Below are 20,818 nucleotides of genomic sequence, written 5' to 3'. Positions count from 1 at the left end.
TTTTTGCAATTCATTCCAGTCATTGGCAGCAGAGAACTGGAATGAAAGGTGGCCAAAGGACGTGTTGGCTTCTGGGAGGATCCGTGCAATATACCTGCTGGAGCGTATGCTACGGGTGGGTGTTGCTATGGTGACCAGTGAGCTGAAATAAGGTGGGGCTTTACCTGGCAAAGACTTATAGACTACCTGGAGCCAGTGGGTTTGGCGACGGATATGTAGAGAGGCCCAACCAACGAGACAATACAGGTCACAGTGATGGGTAGTATATGGGGCTTTGGTGATAAAACGGATGGCACTGTGATAGACAACATCCAGTTTGCTGAGTAGAGTGTTGGGGCTATTTTGTAAATGACATCGCCGAATCGGTAGGATATTCAGTTTTACGAGGGTATCTTTGGCAGCATGAGTGAAGGATGCTTTGTTGTGAAATAGGAAGCCGATTCTAGATTTAATTTTGGATTGGAGATGCTTAATGTGAGTCTGGAAGGAGAGTTTACAGTCTAACCAGACACCTAGGTATTTGTAGTTGTCCACATATTCTAGGTCAGAACCGTCCAGAGTAGTGATGCTAGTAGGGCGGGAGGGTGCGGGGTAGCAATCGGTTGAAGAGCATGCACTTAGTTTTACTAGCATTTAAAAGCAGTTGGAGGCCACGGAATGAGTGTTGTATGGTGTTGAAGCTCGTTTGGAGGTTTGTTAGCACAGTGTCCAAATAAGGACCAGATGTATACACAATGGTGTCATCTGCTTAGAGATGGATCAGAGAATCACCAGCAGCAAGAGCGACATCATTGATATATATACAGAGAAAAGAGTCAGCCCGAGAATTGAATCCTGTGGCACCCCCATAGAGACGACCAGAGGTCCGGACAACAGGCCCTCCGATTTGACACACTGAACTCTATCTGTGAAGTAATTAGTGAACCAGGTGAGGCAGTCATTTGAGAAGCCAAGGCTATTGAGTCTGCCGATAAGAATGCAGTGATTGACAGAGTCGAAAGCCTTGGCCAGGTCATTGAAGACAGCTGCACAGTGGTCTTTTATCGATGGCGGTTATGATAGGACCTTGAACGTGGGTGAGGTGCACCCATGACCAGCTCGGAAACCAGATTACATAGTGGAGAAGGTACGGTGGGATTCAAAATGGTCAGTGATCTATTTATTAACTTGGCTTTCGAAGATTTTAGAAAGGCAGGACAGGATGGATATAGGTCTATAACAGTTTGGGACTAGGGTGTCTCCCCCTTTGAAGAGGGGGATGACCGCGGCAGTTTTCCAATCTTTGGGGATCTCAGAAGATACGAAAGAGAGGTTGAATAGGCTAGTAATAGAGTTTGCAACAATTTTGGCAGATCATTTTAGAAAGTGAGGGTCCAGATTGTCTCGCCCAGCTGATTTGTAGGGATCCAGATTTTGCAGTTCTGGATTTGGGTGAAGGAGAAGCGGGGGGGGGGTGCTGTGATGTTGGCCAGGGTAGGGGTAGCCAGATGGAAAGCATGGAAAAATGCTTATTGATATTCTAGATTATAGTACTTTGTACTATAGTTTTAGTACTATATAACTTGACACAATAATGAAAATAATTATGGCCTCTAAACCTTCAAGCTGCATACTGGACCCTATTCCAACTACACTACTGAACGAGCTGCTTCCTGTGCTTGGCCCTCCTATGTTGAACATAAACGGCTCTCTATCCACCGGATGTGTACCAAACTGACTAAAAGTGGCAGTAATAAAGCCTCTCTTGAAAAAGCCAAACCTTGACCCAGAAAATATAAAAAACTATCGGCCTATATCGAATCTTCCATTCCTCACAAAAGTTTTAGAAAAGGCTGTTGAGCAGCAACTCACTGCCTTCCTGAAGACAAACAATGTATACAAAATGCTTCAGTAGCATCATAGAACTGAGACTGCACTTGTGAAGGTGGTAAATTACCTTTTAATGGCATCAGACCGAGGCTCTGCATCTGTCTTCATGCTCCTAGACCTTAGTGCTGCTTTTGATACCGTCGATCACCACATTCTTTTAGAGAGATTGGAAACCCAAATTGGTCTACACGGACAAGTTCTGGCCTGGTTTAGATCTTATCTGTCGGAAAGATATCAGTTTGTCTCTGTGAATGGTTTGTCCTCTGACAAATCAACTGTACATTTCAGTGTTCCTCAAGGTTCCATTTTAGGACCACTGTTGTCATTCGAAAACATAATGTTAACTTTCACTGCTATGCGGATGACACACAGCTGTACATTTCAATGAAACATGGTGAAGCCCCAAAAATGCCCTCGCTAGAAGCATATGTTTCAGACATAAGGAAGTGGATGGCTGCAAACTTTCTACTTTTAAACTCGGACAAAACAGAGATGCTTGTTCTAGGTCCCAAGAAACAAAGAGATCTTCTGTTGAATCTGACAATTAATCTTAATGGTTGTACAGTCGTCTCAAATAAAACTGTGAAGGACCTCTGCGTTACTCTGGACCCTGATCTCTCTTTTGAAGAACATATCAAGACTGTTTCAAGGACCGCTTTTTTCCATCTACGTAACATTGCAAAAATCAGAATTTCTGTCCAAAAATGATGCAGAAAAATTAATCCATGCTTTTGTCACTTCTAGATTAGACTACTGCAATGCTCTACTTTCCGGCAACCCGGATAAAGCACGAAATAAACTTCAGTTACTGCTAAATACGGCTGCTAGAATCCTGACTAGAACCCAAAAATTTGGTCATATTACTCCAGTGCCAGCCTCCCTACACTGGCTTCCTGTCAAGGCAAGGGCTGATTTCAAGGTTTTACTGCTAACCTACAAAGCATTACATGGGCTTGCTCCTACCTATCTCTGATTTGGTCCTGCCGTACATACCTACGCGTACGCTACGGTCACAAGACGCAAGCCTCCTAATTGTCCCTAGAATTTCTAAGCAAACAGCTGGAGGCAGGGCTTTCTCCTCTAGAGCTCAATTTTTATGGAATGATCTGCCTACCTGTCACGTAGAGTAGGCCAGAAGGCTAAACTGGATAACCTAACCTCTATCAAAATAAAAAGATGGCGGAACCGCAAAAGTTCTTCTGTGCAAAGGTGTTTATTTACAAGTGAATTCCGGAACAAAAAACAACAGTACTGCCATCAACGTCTACCTTATGGGACAGCTTAAAAACAATGCTGCCCCATCCACAGCTCAATCCAAAAATGCCTTTCACCATGACTGAAAGAGAGGCTCCTTTTGTAGGGCTAGCCCCTCCCCTCAGAACAATTAACCCTGGTTAATTAATCAATTAAAAATACAAACCTACATTTTCCATGAACTAAACATACTAAAGGATATACATTGCAACACGGTTTTAAACAATATCACAACATAACATTTACAACATTACATCACTACTGACAATATCTTTCAATATGCCCATATGCATTAATGAGCCATTTGGGACAGGCACTATAAAGCCAACCCAATTCCCTTAGCTCGGGTCCTTTTCCAGCATACCCGGAAGCTACAGAGATGGAGAGAGAGAAACAGAACAAACAAACAATGCGCTCATCCACAACATTGATAAGTATAATAATAAGTATTGTATTTCTCAAATATGAACATTGACAAGTGTGAAATGCATGCACCAAGACAGAAGTTAATTTGTGTGTCGACCCACATTGTTAACTTATCTTATAATGGCGCAGGGAGGAGTGATGAATATGTGTGTGCGTTAAAGAACCAAATGCTGCCCGCGGCCAGTGACGGACTTCTACGTCACATTACCTTCCTCCTCTCCTGAAGCGACCATGTACGGGAGCCTTGATAGGTAGTCCGCAGTAATGTTCTCTTTTCCTGCCTTGTGACGGACACAGAACCTGAAGGGCTGGAGCTCCAGATACCACCTGGTCACACGAGAATTCCGGTCCTTCATGGTCTGGATCCAGGTCAGTGCTCTGTGGTCCGTGTGCAGGTCAAATTCCCTCCCAAGAAGGTAGTAACGGAGGCTATCTAGGGCCCACTTTATAGCCAGGCACTCCTTTTCGATTGTAGAATACCTGGTTTCCCTGGGCAACAGCTTCCGACTCAGGTACAGCACAGGAAGCTCTTCTCTTGGCTCCCCTTGGGCCAGTACAGCTCCAATTCCTACAGCCGAAGCGTCCACCTGCACGAGAAATCTCTTCTGAAAATCAGGGGTCTGGAGAACAGGGAATGAGCACAGTCGTTTTTTCAGTGTCATGAAGGCTTCCTCACACTCCTCAGTCCACTTCACAGGGTTGCTGGCCCCCTTCGAAGTGAGGTTGGTCAGAGGGACAGCGATGGTCGAAAACTGTGGAATGAATCTCCGGTACCACCCTGCCAGACCTAGGAAGGACTTCACCTGTTTCTTGGTTCTGGGTTGAGGGCTATTCCTGATGGACTCCACTTTCTCCACCTGAGGCCGAACTTCACCCTTACCCAGCTGGTAACCCAGGTACTTTGTCTCCTGTTTCGCCCACTCACACTTCAGGAGGTTAAGCGTGAGGCCTGCTTCATGAATCTTCCCCAGGACTCTGCTAAGATGCTGTATGTGCTCCTCCCAGGAGTGGCTGTAGATCACCACGTCGTCCAAGTAAGCAGCACAGTAATCGTCACAGTCCTGGAGGACCTTGTCCATCAGCCTCTGGAAAGTCGCAGGGGCCCCATGAAGGCCAAACGGCATGACCTTGAACTGGAACAGGCCCATTGGCGTCCGGAATGCAGTGTAGGCCTTGGATTGTTCATCCAGGGGCACCTGCCAGTACCCTTTGCAGAGATCCAATGTGGTGATGTAATGAGCTCTACCTATTCTCTCCAGTAAGTCGTCAATGCGGGGCATGGGATAGGCATCAAACTGGGAGATGGCATTCACCTTACGGAAGTCCATGCAGACGCGCAAAGAGCCATCCTTCTTTGGGACAATGACAATAGGGCTGCTCCATTCACTTGAAGATGGCTCGACAAGATCCATCTCTATCATGGTGTGGACCTCTTCCTTGAGGGCTACCACCAACCTCTCAGGCACACGGTAAGGATGCTGGTGGACAGGGTTCTGGCCAGGTTTCAAACGAATGACGTGTTCTAGGACTTTGGTTCTTCCTGGTCTCTGACTGAAGAGGGCCGGATACTTGCTAAACAGCTGCTTCAGCTCATCTTGCTTGTCTTCTTCCAGGTGAGCCAGTATGACTTCTGCTCGTTCTTTCCATGCCTCTGTGACCCCATCCGACTCATCCTCTTCTACTCTGCGGACCAGAAAGGACTTTCCTTTGGAGAGTTCCTCTCTCTCCTCCCAGGCCTTGAGAAGGTTCACATGGTAGGTTTGCTTCTTCTTACCCTTGTCCGGGTGCAGCACCTCGTAGGTCACTGGGCCCATCTTCCTCCCGATTAGGTACGGTCTTTGCCATTGCGCAAGGAGCTTGCTGGTAGACGAGGAAGGAGGAGCAGGACTTTCTGTCCTGGCTCAAACTCTCTGTGGCGAGCGTGCTGGTCATAGCCTCTCTTCTGGGCCTTCTGGGCTTGCTGAAGGTTTGCTCTAGCTTCCTCTCGGTACCGTTCCAACCTGTCTCGCATCTGGAGGACATACTGGACAATCCCTGTCCTGAGGTAGCTACTGGGGAACCTTCCCAGCACTTCTTCAGCAGGTCCAGTGGTCCTTGCACTGGCCATCCATAGAGGAGTTCGAATGGCGAGAAACCTGTCGATGCCTGAGGCACCTCCCTGTAAGCAAAAAGCAGAAAGGGTAACCACTTATCCCAGTCTTTACCAGTGTCAGCCACAAACTTCCTCAACATGTTCTTGAGCGTTTGATTGAATCTCTCTACGAGCCCATCCGTCTGGGGATGGTAGGGAGTAGTCCTCAAGCCTTTAATGGCCAGCTGTCGGTGGAGTTGAACCATCAGTCGCGAGGTGAAGTTTGTCCCTTGGTCCGTCAGGATTTCATCTGGGATTCCTACACGAGAGAAGAGCTGAACAAGAGCACTGATTATTTTTGGAGTGGTTATGGAACGGAGTGGGAAGGCTTCTGGGAACCAGGTGGCATAGTCACAGATCACCAATATATACTTGTAACCTGCACTACTCTTCTCCAAGGGTCCAACAATGTCCATTGCAATTCTCTTGAATGGGGTAGAGATAACTGGCAGTGAACATAGAGGAGCCCGTTCAGACCTACGGACAGCACTGGTTTTCTGGCACGTGGGGCATGATTTGCAGTATTTTTGTACATCAGTATACATGGAGGGCCAAAAGAAACGGGAGCCTAGCCTAAGATAGGTCTTATGTTGCCCTAGATGGCCTGCCCATGGAACTGTATGTGCAAGGTTGAGAACAAGTGGTCTACAGGTAGATGGCACCACCAACTTCCTGCTATCTGCCTCTGACCCAAGGTAGAGTATGTGGTTGTCTACTGTGTAAATCCCCCACATGAAGATTGACTGTCCCCAGCTAAGGCCTTGTCAAACAAACATTTCAAGGTTGCGTCAGACTTCTGCAGTGTAGCAAAATTTTGTGGAACATCCCATTGCACCTCTAACCCAGACACATCAGCAACAGGTACAGGGGTTCCCACATACTTCTCAAGACGCCGCTGGCGGCGTGACTTTCTGGGCCCTTTGGTTCCCCCCTCGCACAGACTATCACACAAGTCAGGCAGAGGTTGTAAACCAGCTTTGGCCTGGGCACGAGTGACAACTGAACATGCCATCTGAACATCAGACTGGCAAACTGACTGCTCATATAGCTGACCCCCCACACTTCCCAACAGATCAGAGAGTACAGGCACATCCCTCCCCAAAATCATCTCAAAAGGTAGCTTCTCCATTACCCCAACTTTGAGGAGGTATTTCTGACCCTGAATCTCAACTGTGAGCTCAGCTGTGGGCTGCTGTGACTGGTCACCATGAACACATTGGATCAGTGTCTGATGACCATAATCAATGTCATTAACAGGTACATTACCTTTTCTGATCAATGACAGGGAACTGCCGGTGTCAATCATTGCAGTAAGACTTTTACCATTCACTTTTACAGGTACCAAGCATGACCCTTCCCGAGTCTGTCTATTCTGAACACCATCCCCCTCTCTGGGTACATAACAGTAACCTGAGAGCTTGGATTTACGTAGCGGACACATTGAAGCTTTGTGCCCCTGCTGCCGGCAGTAAAAACAGGTCAGACCCCTCCCATCAGAGCGAACTGCATGATCCCTTACCTCCCTCCCAGACACATAACCCCCAGAGTTACCTCCACCATCTCTGGCGTTTCTGATGTCCCTTGTGTCTCTGAGACTCCTTGGAGCGGGTGCTGCAGGTTGTGGTGGGCCCCTTTACGTGCATTAAGATACTGCAGGGCAAGCTTGGCCGCCATAAGCCCGTCCTTGGGCTCGTGCTCTCGGACCCAGGTTCGAATGTCGTGTGGTAGAACTTGTAGAAGTTGCTCGAGGATGATGACCTCCCCAATTTCGTCCTGTGTCTTCTCCCCCGTTCGAACCCATCGTCGGTAGAGACCCTTGAGGCGGTGGTACGTCTCTGTCGGCGACTCACCCGATGGCGTTGATGGTAGGTTTCCGGTGAGATGTCAAACTTCACCAGCAGCGCTTCCTTCAAGCCCTTGTAGACATTGGACAGCCCCTCATCCATTGCTGTGTAAGCCTCTAAGGCCTTGCCCGTGAGCAATGGGACAAGCCTGCAGGCCCACTCTACCTCAGGCCACTGCCACGTCTTAGCCATGCGCTCAAACCTCAGCAGGTAGTTTTCAATGTCCTCCCCCTGCTGGTATGAGGGCATCTTTGGCTCCTTCCTCAGGAATGCTGGAAGATGGACGTTAACACTGCTGGACTGGTCTCCTGGTGCTGGCCTCATTACTGCTTGGGGTGCCTGCTGTGGAGTTGAAGTCCCCGCTGCATCGAGCCTTTGTCGTCCTGGTGTTGGAAGACCCAATCTTGGGCTCTCACTGACGAGTTCCGCCTGGTGGGGAGCTGTGAGGATAGATTGGCGTAGGCCACGTAACTCCTGTTTGAGGTCTTCGTCCCTCCTCTCAAGGCAGGTGAAAAGTTGCTGAAAAAGGGTTACCATGGTTGGGTGTGGTTCTGGTCCCCCAACTGCTCCTTCAGTCAGCAGCTCACCCAGTTCTGGTTGTCTTTGGCCCCGCGGTCGGGCTCCTAGTTTCTCATACTTGACCTCTTCTTCACCAGACGATTCCATGGTATTCCACCCCGGTTCAACTTCAGGTACCTTTTCTGACAGTTGATGCTGTTGCTGAGAACGCAATCCTGTACACATTCCTTTACCTCTTCTTGTTGGAATTCACTGATTTGCGGTACGCCATCCCACCACTGCCACCATATGTCACGTAGAGTAGGCCAGAAGGCTAAACTGGATAACCTAACCTCTATCAAAATAAAAAGATGGCGGAACCGCAAAAGTTCTTCTGTGCAAAGGTGTTTATTTACAAGTGAATTCCGGAACAAAAAACAACAGTACTGCCATCAACGTCTACCTTATGGGACAGCTTAAAAACAATGCTGCCCCATCCACAGCTCAATCCAAAAATGCCTTTCACCATGACTGAAAGAGAGGCTCCTTTTGTAGGGCTAGCCCCTCCCCTCAGAACAATTAACCCTGGTTAATTAATCAATTAAAAATACAAACCTACATTTTCCATGAACTAAACATACTAAAGGATATACATTGCAACACGGTTTTAAACAATATCACAACATAACATTTACAACATTACATCACTACTGACAATATCTTTCAATATGCCCATATGCATTAATGAGCCATTTGGGACAGGCACTATAAAGCCAACCCAATTCCCTTAGCTCAGGTCCTTTTCCAGCATACCCGGAAGCTACAGAGATGGAGAGAGAGAAACAGAACAAACAAACAATGCGCTCATCCACAACATTGATAAGTATAATAATAAGTATTGTATTTCTCAAATATGAACATTGACAAGTGTGAAATGCATGCACCAAGACAGAAGTTAATTTGTGTGTCGACCCACATTGTTAACTTATCTTATAATGGCGCAGGGAGGAGTGATGAATATGTGTGTGCGTTAAAGAACCAAATGCTGCCCGCGGCCAGTGACGGACTTCTACGTCACACTACCCATGTGAGAGACGCAAACTCTGTCTCAACCTTTAAGTCTTTACTGACGACTCATCCCTTCAGTGGGTCATATGATTGAGTGTAGTCTGGCCCAGGAGTGTGAAGGTGAACGGAAAGGCTCTGGAGCAACAAACCGCCCTTGCTGTCTCTGCCTGGCCGGTTCCCCTTTTTCCACTGGGATTCTCTGCCTCTAACCCTATTACAGGGGCTGAGTCACTGGCTTACTAGGGCTCTTTCATACCGTCCCTAGAAGGGATGCGTCACTTGAGTGGGTTGAGTCACTGATGTGATCTTCCTGTCTGGGTTGGCGCTCCCCCTTGGGTTGTGCCGTGATCAGTATCTACTGACCCCTCCTGTCTCAGCCTCCTATATTTATGCTGCAGTAGTTTATGTGTCAGGGGGCTAGGGTCAGTTTGTTATATCTGGAGTACCTCTCCTGTCCTATCCGGTGTCCTGTGTGAATTTAAGTATGCTCTCTCTAATTCTCTCTTTCTCTCTTTCTTTCTCTCTCTCGGAGGACCTGAGCCCTAGGACCATGCCTAAGGACTACCTGACATGATGACTCCTTGCTGTCCCCAGTCCACCTGGCCGTGCTGCTGCTCCAGTTTCAACTGTTCTGCCTGTGATTATTATTATTTGACCATGCTGGTCATTTATGAACATTTGAACATCTTGGCCATGTTCTGTTACAATCTCCACACGGCACAGCCAGAAGAGGACTGGCCACCCCACATAGCCTGGTTCCTCTCTGGGTTTCTTCCTAGGTTTTGGCCTTTCTAGGGAGTTTTTCCTAGCTACTGTGCTTCTACACCTGCATTGCTTGCTGTTTGGGGTTTTAGGCTGGGTTTCTGTACAGCACTTTGAGATATCAGCTGATGTACGAAGGGCTATATAAATACATTTGATTTGATTTGATTATCGTAGATTTATCGGTGGTGACAGTGTTTCCTATCCTCAGTGCAGTGGCAGCTTGGAGGAGGTGCTCTTATTCTCCATGGACTTTACAATGTCCCAAAACTTTTTGGAATTATTGCTACAGGAAGCAAGTTTCTGTTTGAAAAATCTAGCCTTAGCTTTCCTAACTGACTGAGTATATTGGTTCCTGACTTCCCTGAACAGTATTGCATAGTGTTGCCTGCAGTCTTCTTCATCTTCCACCCTTAGATCCACAACGGCAGGCATAGGGTAGACAATGTATGAACTGCAATATGATAATCATTATACTGTTCATAGAAATACCATTCTCAAGGCCTGTTTGACCCTATACAAACTGAGGTAGAGGATCCACAGCACAACCATAACTCCCTTCAACCACCCCTGGCATTACTCTTGTCTCTCCAGCTTATGCTGCTGGTTTGCTGTAATTAAACAGAACAACAACGTACCATGAGGAGCTGAGCGGGACTGTAAAGGGTCCGTTTGAGACGTGCCTGGGTCCTGATGGGGGATAACAGCACCTCAATCCACCTCATTAGGACTTTAACAGCCCAAGACGTAATGAGAGCAGGCAGCGGGACCAGCGGGCCCTGGCTCAGACCTCAGGTAGCATTTATGAGCAGATCACTCAACGTGATGAGGAACAATAGCATTAAGGTTGATGGGGAACAGTAATGCAGGTTCACTGGGCTAATGGTTAGAGCAATGTAATGCAACATTAGCACTTCATTCTAAAGAGACAGGCTTGTTGAAAGCAGTTACGTGCCAATTACTCAAGGGCCTGCAGTTCCGCTCCTGTGATGGGAGCAGGTAATCCAACATCCAATGGAGGGAATCAGGACATGCAGGATTTCGATTGGGAGGACTTTTTGACTACAGCAACTTGTTATTATACCACAATCTATTTCTATGTCATTCATTTGGCCAGACGTCTTTGTATTCCAATTTCCCTGCCTTAATTATTTATTGACCAAGATGAGAGTTGGAATCGGGCATTGATCAGGGGCATGGAAGTGCTGTGGGTTCACACAATTCCGTGAAAAGGGCTAATGATGGCACCTGCCCACTTTCTTCCATGCCCTCCTCCAAATGATGCCCCTTGCTTGACTTATTCCATCCCTCCATCTCTCCCTCCCTTCCCGCGTGCCAGCCTGCGTGCCAGCCTGCGTGACCCTGTAGTGACGTATTTCTCCTGTTGTGACGGATTTCTCCTGTAGATGGGTGGTCATTAAAGCAGGGCTGTCAGCGGGCCTGACCACGCAGGGAACACAGTGTGATCATCACAGGTAAAGGCTCCAGCAGTGCCAGGGTTTCGTTCATCAGGCAGCGCCCTCCCCGTGCTGCTGCATGTCACGCCTGTTTGTCTCAATGACGGGGAGAGGAGAGGAAAAGGAAAGTGGGCGCAGGCAGCTGTGTTCCCCATCAACCGTTCACGGGCCTGAACACTGTCCTCTTATCAAAGCCTGATTAATAAGCCCATTCCAGAGAGAGAGAGAGAGAGAGAGAGAGAGAGAGAGAGAGAGAGAGAGAGAGAGAGAGAGAGAGAGAGAGAGAGAGAGAGAGAGAGAGAGAGAGAGAGAGAGAGAGAGAGAGAGAGAGAGAGAGAGAGAGAGAGAGAGAGAGAGAGAGAGAGAGAGAGAGAGAGAGAGAGAGAGAGAGAGAGAGAGAGAGAGAGAGAGAGAGAGAGAGAGAGAGAGAGAGAGAGAGATGAATAACCGTCTAATTACCTCCTCCTCTGCCTGCTCTTCCCTCCACCCACCACTCAACCTCTCCTTCCCTCCATATCTCCATATCACTGCCTCCACTGTATTTTGTTACATTCTCCTAATGTTCCGTCGCCCCATGCTCTGTCCCTCCGTGGACACCCTGTAACCATTTCTCCCATCAGGTAAACAGAGTGCTAGCCGAAGATAAAGGATGCATGGAGGCAGAATACACATTACAATGTTTAGCAAATGGTGAGACAGTGTTGTATATTTGGGCAGAACTCCTCAACACAGAAACAAAGGGGGTGGACCTTCCCAGCAGGGAAGACATATGAACCTGGGAAAATGTCAGCACAGCCAGTGGGGAACCACTGGGCAGGATATGAGAACTTCTTTGCCCACCAGTCACTCAGTGTGGTACAGGGTGGTAGGGGGGCAGAGCAGGGGTCAGAGTGGTGTCTCATGATGCCCTGTGCATATGGAGCTTCCTTATCTCTCAACACCTCACACTGTACAGAGTTACTGAAACAACACCTACACAGACAATATTGAATGTGACCCAGTCAGTGTCAATTAAGTTAAACATTCCTTACCAGTGGGAATGTAGCTAGCTTTGCACCAGTAGTGCCTAGGCTCTGCCTTTTAAGTTGTTTATCCCATTGCTACCACCACCACCAGCACAGACCTTCGTAAAGAGTTTCATTAATTCTAAGGGAACAAGAAATAGGGCTGAGATATCGCCTGCAGGGATATTCTATATTATTATCTGCAGGGAGGGTGTTGTTTGCCTTAATTCTGTATTTGAACAGATGCTCAGTGATTGGGCCTTAAAAGCACAACTTCAAAAAAACGCCTTCACCCTCATCATACCTTTTTGGTGTGGAGAAATAGCCAGTGTATTTATTTATCCGGTGCCTTGTGACTGAAATTAGCTGGCCGTGAGGACGCTGTGCCACTGGGCTCCTACTTATAGCTGTCTACTGCCTCACCTCTGTAAAGCCAGAGCCAGCAACCAGCAGGCTTCCTTTCCAACAGACAAAAACACAAACATGAATTGTTGTTATTATATCTCCCTCTCTCTGCTTTGCCTTCACATCCAAATGCCTTCTGCCCATCAGTTGTCAATAGAGGACCCAAGTTCCTGTAAATCTGTCTGTTGATACACAGGTAACTGCCTAAATAAAGGAAAGTCTTGGGTAAACGAAGGATACAAAGTATATTGAAAGCAGGTGCTTCCACAAGTGTGGTTCCTGAGCAATTCCTAAGAAATTAACATCCCATCATGCTTAGGGTCATGTATACAAATTCTGGGTAGGCCATTATTTTGGCTACCATGGCTATGCATGAAAACGATGCAAATCATATGCCATGGACGTCTCAGTCACCAAATCTCAACACAATTGAGTACTTATTGGAGATTCTGGAGCGGCGCCAGAGATAGCTTTTTCACCACCATAAATAAAAGACCAAATGATGGAACTTCAAGTGGAAGAATGGTGTCTCTCTAATAGAGTTCCAGACATTTGTAGAATCTATGCCAAGGTGCTTTGGAGCTGTTCTGGCTCGTGGTGGCCCAACGCCCTATTAAGACACTATGTTGGTGTTTCCTTTATTTTGGCAGTTACCTGTACATCCCATCAAGTGCAAATATTAAATGCTCAATTTCCTAGCAGTGGGCCAGCTAATGCATTTATCCTCTGCAAATAGCAATGTCACGCTAACTCTGGGGAGAGACGTCCGCTGAATGTTATGAATAACCTGATCAAATTACACAGTGAAAGCAAGAGGGGAATACTAAGGCTAGCGCTGGTGCCTCCCAGCACATAAAACTGAGCCAGGTTAAGCCTCCCAGATGGCAAAGCGGTCTGAGGCACTGCATCGCTGTGCTAGAGGCATCACTACAGACCTGGGTTCGATCCCGGGCTGTGTTGTGATCGGAAGTCCCATAGGGCGATGCACAATTGGCCTAGTGTCGTCCGTCCGGGTTAGGGGAGGGTTTGGCCGAGGGGGGCTATACTTGGCTCATCGCACTCTAGCGACTCCTTGAGGTGGGCGGGGCGCCTGCAGGCTGACCTCGGTCGTCAGTTGAACAGTGTTTCCTCCGACACATTGGTGCGGCTGGCTTCCGGGTTAAGTGGATGGATGTTAAGAAGTGCGATTAGGTAGGTCATGTTTCAGAGGACACATGCACCGACCTTTGCCTCCTGAGCCTGTTAGGGAGTTGCAGTGGAGACCACATTGAAATTGGGGAGAAAAAGGGTTACTTAAACTGGCTCAGTTCTTTTCTTTTTTTTTAAGACAACCATCTAGTTGTCATGTGTGGAAATAAATGGAGCCGCTTAGAAACACAACAGGTATTTCTGGATCCTGTGTGTTTTCCTTCATGACTCATCTGAGGCATGAAATAACAGTCAAGGAAATGCTGTAATTATCACTATATTATTCAACAAAACATGAACATTAATGTCTCCAAATATTTTGTCTATGAATTTACCCTCAATGACGCGAAAATGTATGTAGAGAAGATAATATGCTTCAGCCTTTTTGTTCTTGGCTAAGTTAACTCTCTGGCTAGCTGTAATAAAATGCATGTCTGTTAATTTAGGTAAATAATGATTTCAATCATAGTAAATGGAATCCATGCGTGTGTCACTTGCCACAGCCAAGGCTGAGGTAGTAGTGTATTTTCAGTACAAATGGAAGAGAGAAAGCCACACTGTCGTTCTGTTTCACTGAAACAAGTCCCTGAAAGAGTTCTCTACACACTAATTCAATTATAAATCCAATATATGTTCTCCATATGCCAAATGTCAAACTGTGTCTGAGTTATTCCTGAGTATGTGCAGAATCAGTTGGTTTTGGCCTGGTAGCCAGAGTGAAGCATGCTGGGATAGGTGCAGCACAGCTGCGTCTGTGACTGGAGATTGATAAAGAGATTATAGTCCTCCTGGTCCTGACCTCAAACAAAGGTCATACAGGTCAAATAAATGGTCTCTATCTGTAGATGACTTACAGTAACTGTATCCTACAACTATTGTTTTCATTAATGGGTTCCTAGTCGTTCAAATCTGGTAACCAGGTGAATGGAATCATTCTTCTTACACATCAAGAATATTTGGATTCATGTACTCAACAAAATATATATATAAACTCAATGTCTTAATAATTCAAACATGCATAATAATTCCGATGTGGAATCTTCATGCTACTACAGTGGACATATTGCCTCACAATACATGTATCTAAATATGGCCTTGGTCCCTCAATACACAGGCAATGGAAAACAGCTAGATTTGCTCGATGAGCTAAAAAGCATGACTCCACGAAACAAGTCAATGGATAAGTGAACAGGGTGTTTTTGAGCTGTGACATTGTATATGTGATGCTGATTTTGCTCAGGTGCATCTCCAGGTTTAAACCTCCAACGGTTTAAACCTCCACCAAATGGTAAAAGCAACACACAGAAAAAGAAACTCCCATTCATCAAAGGTCCGACTCAGCCATTGTTTAAAAGTCGGATGTGATTGTGTCCTCATTGAAATTCATGAGGTGTCTGTGTGCATGATGATGCATTATTGCCACTCAGGAAGAAATGACTCTGTGATGAGGGTGTAGCCTGTAGTCGTGTTCCTGGAGTAATTTGTCTGAGTGTTATTTCAATGGGGTGGAATGGCTTCTCATCATGGGCCTGTTCTCTCCCAATAATACGGACCTCATAGCTGCTGTACCACTGCTGCGAGATGCATCCCACACAGAATTATGATGAGGTGGCCATTTAACACCTATGATTTCACAGTGCTCAGGCAAGCACAGCACAGCAGAAGGTGGGCAGATTAGCCAAGCTATGCCCATTTCCTTTCACCCTGCCAACCCATGTGGTAAAGTATCTTGTGCCTGTGTGCTAGTCACGATAGCTGGCAGTGGTCCAAAACAGTCTGTCTACTCTGACACACTACCCTGTCTCATTATGACTCACTGAAATAGAGAGAGAGAGAGAGAGAGAGAGAGAGAGAGAGAGAGAGGAGCATGTCTATGCGATGGCAGCACAATTGCGCCACAGGGAATGTTAATCAATTAGAAACGGAGGGCTAATTAAAGGCGGCATTGTGTTTACTGATTCAGAGCCGCCGGCTCAGTGGGAGCAGAGCAGAGGGGGGATGTAGACACACACAGCAGGCAGGGCCCAACACACTCTGTCCTGGGTCGGATTTTATTCACCACAATAGTGCAGCCGCGTGTCTGTAATAGTCTGGGAGGAGAGGAGAGCTGACCCACTATCCTGTATCTCTTCGGCTGAGACTGTTATTGTTTTGAGGAGGTTGTATAGGCCTATTATCAAGCGGTGTTAATGAGAGAAAAATGGCACTGAGAAATTGCTGACTTGATGAAAGCTGTTAATAGGCAAGAATGTTCTTGAATGTAAATGAATGTATTTGCCACATACACAATAAAGGCCTTTTCCTGATGTAACATTTTCCTGACAACCTCGAGAGTGAAGGTAATTTCATTCTCTCTACATGCTTGACTGGTCCAGGGAAGAAAAAAAATCAATAGACACCATTACCATGGTTTTCAGTTAAGATGTGATGGATATGCCTGTGTGTGTGTGTGTGTGTGTGTGTGTGTGTGTGTGTGTGTGTGTGTGTGTGTGTGTGTGTGTGTGAACCTAATTTGCCATTTACTAATGAAGATTGAAGAACCTCCTGTTTATCTTTAAGCAGAGGGCTGTCAAGGGTTGATTACATCTTAAAATCAGTAGTATGAGAGCTGAGCTGAGATGAGCAGCAGCATTTTGTGTTTCATCCTGTCACTGTGTCGAGGCTCAGGCTGAGGAATGGTACTTCACCTGACCTCGTGACCTCATAGGTTAACCAGTGGGAGGAGGAGGAGAGCTGAAGGAGTCACACAAGTCACTGGAGTGGATCATGCTCCGTGCAGCCAGACTTCTCCATCTGCTGTCTGCTTCATAATTAAAATTCATTACTTATTATTAACCGCAGGCCTGCCTTCTCTCTGCACGTCTGTGACACCCTCTTCACTCCCACACACACATTGTCCAATCACATGTGCCTTAGCCATGCCCTGAAACTTCTTTCTGTTTAGACACTTTCTTATATCAACATTAGGCCTTCGCTTTATTGCAGGGATTGGCAATATGCGGCCTGCATTGCCAAAACCGTTCTGTAAGTGATTTTTTGGGGCCCCAAAAGTCTTTAGTAAAAAATCATAATAATAATTGGGGATTTTTAGGTTTAAAAAAACACACTAAAATTACCTGGAATTCTGCCCAAAATATTAATTTAGGAAATCTGTTCCCAAGTATTCCCACGGCAAAAAAATAGACATATATACAATCAAGTATGAAATGATTTACTTTTTTCAAATACAATCTCTTATTGGGTTTAGTGGTGGTCAACGTGGTGGTCAACTTGCATGTACAAATTATTCTAATGATGTTCTGGCCCCCCCGACCATCACTCCAACCATCATTGTCCCACAGCTGAATCTACTTGCCTGTCCCTGTCCTATTGTTACCCATATCATTTTCATCTGGAAACATAGAGACAATATTGTTTTGACATTGCCGTCCTATTTGGGATTCCCATCCCATTCTCCCTGGGTCAACAGGCATGTAGATCCTGCTAAGGTGCCTCCTGTTTGGCTTTCATTTCGCAACGGCACTTTGCATCTCTCATCTCAGGAACACCAGGAGGCAGCCTTTCCCACTCCTCCTGGTGCTGAGAGCCATCATGTCCCACTGTGATCTATAGATCAGCACGACCCACCCTGATGGACTGCATAACCATTGGTAAAAACAGAATTATCTTGGTGGCTCTACACACAGAGCAGCCTCTCAGATCAAATAACATAGTTTGGCAATGCCCCAATGTCCAGTTTATTTTTTCAATTGAAAGACTGGACTGTATGTGTTTTGAAAATGCTGACATGGAGGGGGGGTTCAGTAAATTTCAGCAGTGCTGTATCCTCTCCTCTGATAATTGTAATAAACTGTTAAAAATGTCTCTGTGCCATTGAAGCAAACACATTGGCTTAATATGTTTACAGTGTCTGTGGTGTTATGCCATGTTCCCATCAGCCCAAATGAAGATCTCTACATCTCTGACACCTGTTAGGGGTGTTGATATCTTCCTTGAAGGCATCTGTTCATTACGGAGGACTCTGAAATTAGACACTCTATTGCACAGGTGGATATAAACAGCAGTTACTGTATATGAGGTACGGTTTAAACTGATATATCCATATTGATTCATCATAACTTTATGACTCAAGACCTCCATAATTCCCTCTAACCAAAATACTGTATATATTGCCAGTTAAATAAACAACAGTAGAAATATGGTTTATTCAAGAATCTCCTCTCCGCTATCTGTTCCTTAGGATTCAAGGCTGCTGACAGCATCAGCCCTCAAGTCTAAATCAATATAACAGGTTCTTTGTGGCTCACATACACCTGCAGTGAAGGGTAACCTTGACACACATCCCACAATGGAGAGGGAGAAATTAGGGAGGGAAGGAGCGCGAGAAAATGAGAGAAGGAGAGCGAGACATCGACAGAGAGAGCTACCCAGTGTGACCTCTAGGCAACAAAGGCCTCTTTTAAAAACAGATGGTAGATTCTGTCCGTGAAGACACCAACAGATAGTGATGAACCAGAAGAGAGAATTTTCTAACCCAGAGGCGCAGGAACACACACACAACTGGCAGCCTCTGCGTGTGCAAAACAGAAAACAAAAGAAATGTTCACAAGTGCACTTACACAAGGCCAACCAGGCTAAATACTCCCTGACATTGTGAATGTGTGAGATATTTGTTTCTCTGCTGAAGGTAAGGGTGGTGATGCCACTCCATGAAGACAGAGTCCTAATTGTTTCCTTGGAGACTGCCAGTGTGCTCAGGAATCACGGCTCCACGTTTACCTCACTAACAGAACACCTGACAGGCCAGCCAGGAAATAACCCTCTAGGCTGGGATACTCTGTTGGTACTGGGTTCTCTGCTGAGGTCAAACTGTCTTGAATTGTGTCTATAGCTCTGTACTCTCTTTATGTACGACAACTCAAAACTGTTTACCTACACCTCCACAAGTGTGGTTTAGCTCAGTTGGTCGTTTTTAGGTGTACTTCTGCCTGTCCATATACAATTAGCCAGTGAGATGAGGGCTCTTAAATTAAACATGCACTGTGCTAAACAGTCACAGGGATTATTTGGCTAATGCTATTTAAACAAGAGCAAAATAAAAATAACCCCTTCAAAGACTCAGAGGGGTTATCAAGTGACTATCAAGGATAAGGCTTTTAGATTTAGTAGGGAACAAAATCAGCAGCAGTGAGATTACATTTTAACTGAGGCCCTGCTCCTTTTGAAGTCAATTTGATTTCAAAATAAGCATTACTGCTTATCTTGTATTGGGTTAAACATTGGCAATGTTACAGTTTGTAGACTTAATCATTGTTTCATCTTTGTTATTGAAAATAAACATCCACATGAGCTCTATATTCCTAAGAAGCCTGTTTGCTATTGTTATCCTCTGTATAGCAGCTATGTGGCCATGGCAACATTGAGATTTAGTGGGCCTATTGATTTTAACATCTGAGCACTTTGCAGATCTTATTAGACATTATTCAGTGAGCAAAATGTTGCTCTTCATCTTCTGACCCAAGGTCCTAACTTGGCAGGGCAGTAACATGCTCTCCATTAGAGTAGAAGGCTTTCTCTACAAAAACACTCATTTCCTAAGAAGCTAATATAATCAGAGGATAAAGCCAAGAAAAATAACCTTACTGTGGTGGTCTTTGTGCACTGTAACCAGCCTAGTGGGACATTTACTCACTCATTCTCCACCCTCTCCCTTTGTGACATGTACATGAGTCTGAGCACTATCCGTTATGATTAATTGAATTGCTACCTTCACATTAACAAAAAAAATGTAATGTTTAGTGCCTTTTGACTTAAGTTAACTTTGGCATTTACAAATTCCTTGTAAATAACCAGAGTTGTTGGCAGATGAACGGCAGACTCAAGCTCCTTCTCCTGAGAAAAAGAAAACAGTTCCCTCACATCCTTAACAGGGAGTAATGGGGCTCCACTCCCCATATGGTTGATTTAAGAGGCTTGTTTTGATTTTCTTAAGATGAAATATCAATCCCTCTAAAGCCCCCAGGATGGCAGCCATGCCCCCCACCCTGACCTTTACCTGCTAATCAATACAATGAGCCCACCAGGAAGAAAAGTAGACATGAGTCTTGCATTTGCGCCAAACCAGTTATTTTCCTCAAATGTTTCAGTAGTTCCAGAAGACCAGCTTTAGTTGTGCCGTTCATGTCGCTGAAACCCTGTTGATTTGCTTTGTTAACTTGTGATTAAAACCATTTCTCATAAACCTCAGTTGATTGAGGAGTCCACATGTGCGACTTATAATGTACACTAATTAATTGAATGGTGTCTGTAGCCAAGGTCAGAGACGTCAGTGTATACAGCGGATTTGGATCTCAAATCCTCTAACAGAGGAACTGGCCATCCGCCAGCATGGCGATTGGTTCTCTCCACTCCATCACCCAGTGGACTTTGTTAGTCCTCAAGACAACCACCAAGAAGCAGACCTCATGTAGACTACCTGTTGATTTCCTTCCAAGAAATCAGACAGGTCAGAGTCAATGAATAGCTAAAATGAGCAAACCATTGAGTTGTTTCTCAGCCAGATCCCAATTGTTCAAAAGCACAGTAAGGCCACAAAGACTTAATTTACAACTGAATTGCCTCGCTAGGGGACAGTTACCCTAACATGCATTAAAACAAATTAAATTGCACATTCAAATGAAATGGCATTAAGTGACATCAGCTTAGCGAACATGGGATTGTGCCACAGGGGAAAGCTGGCTGTGGTACCGCCAGTAGGCCTTTGACAACAGGAAGAGTTCTCATGCATTCTAGTTCATTATTACTAGGCAACAGCAGGGTAGAAGCGCTCTGTTCTGGACACTACTCATACAGAATGGAAATTCATGAAGGTTACATTTCCGGAAAAATCCTTTATAAAAACCTGTCAAAGAT

General features: G+C 45.7%; 1 protein-coding gene across 1 annotated transcript in view; it reads right to left on the bottom strand.

The window, feature by feature from the left end:
- Positions 1-5,374: 5,374 nt before the first annotated feature.
- LOC127906866 (uncharacterized) overlaps positions 5,375-20,818 on the bottom strand; it is a 233,884-nt gene continuing 218,440 nt past the window's right edge. The window contains exons 2-4 of the mRNA XM_052460675.1: positions 7,377-9,916; positions 5,812-5,939; positions 5,375-5,707 (exon numbers count right to left, since the gene is read on the bottom strand). Of these exons, the coding sequence (XP_052316635.1) occupies positions 5,375-5,707; positions 5,812-5,939; positions 7,377-8,268 (1,353 nt within the window). The 5' untranslated portion in view covers positions 8,269-9,916. The remainder of the gene's footprint in view (positions 5,708-5,811; positions 5,940-7,376; positions 9,917-20,818) is intronic.

This window comes from Oncorhynchus keta, chromosome 13 (assembly GCF_023373465.1).
Source record: "Oncorhynchus keta strain PuntledgeMale-10-30-2019 chromosome 13, Oket_V2, whole genome shotgun sequence".
Classification (NCBI taxonomy): domain Eukaryota; kingdom Metazoa; phylum Chordata; class Actinopteri; order Salmoniformes; family Salmonidae; genus Oncorhynchus; species Oncorhynchus keta.
This window is presented reverse-complemented; position numbering and strand designations above follow the sequence as displayed.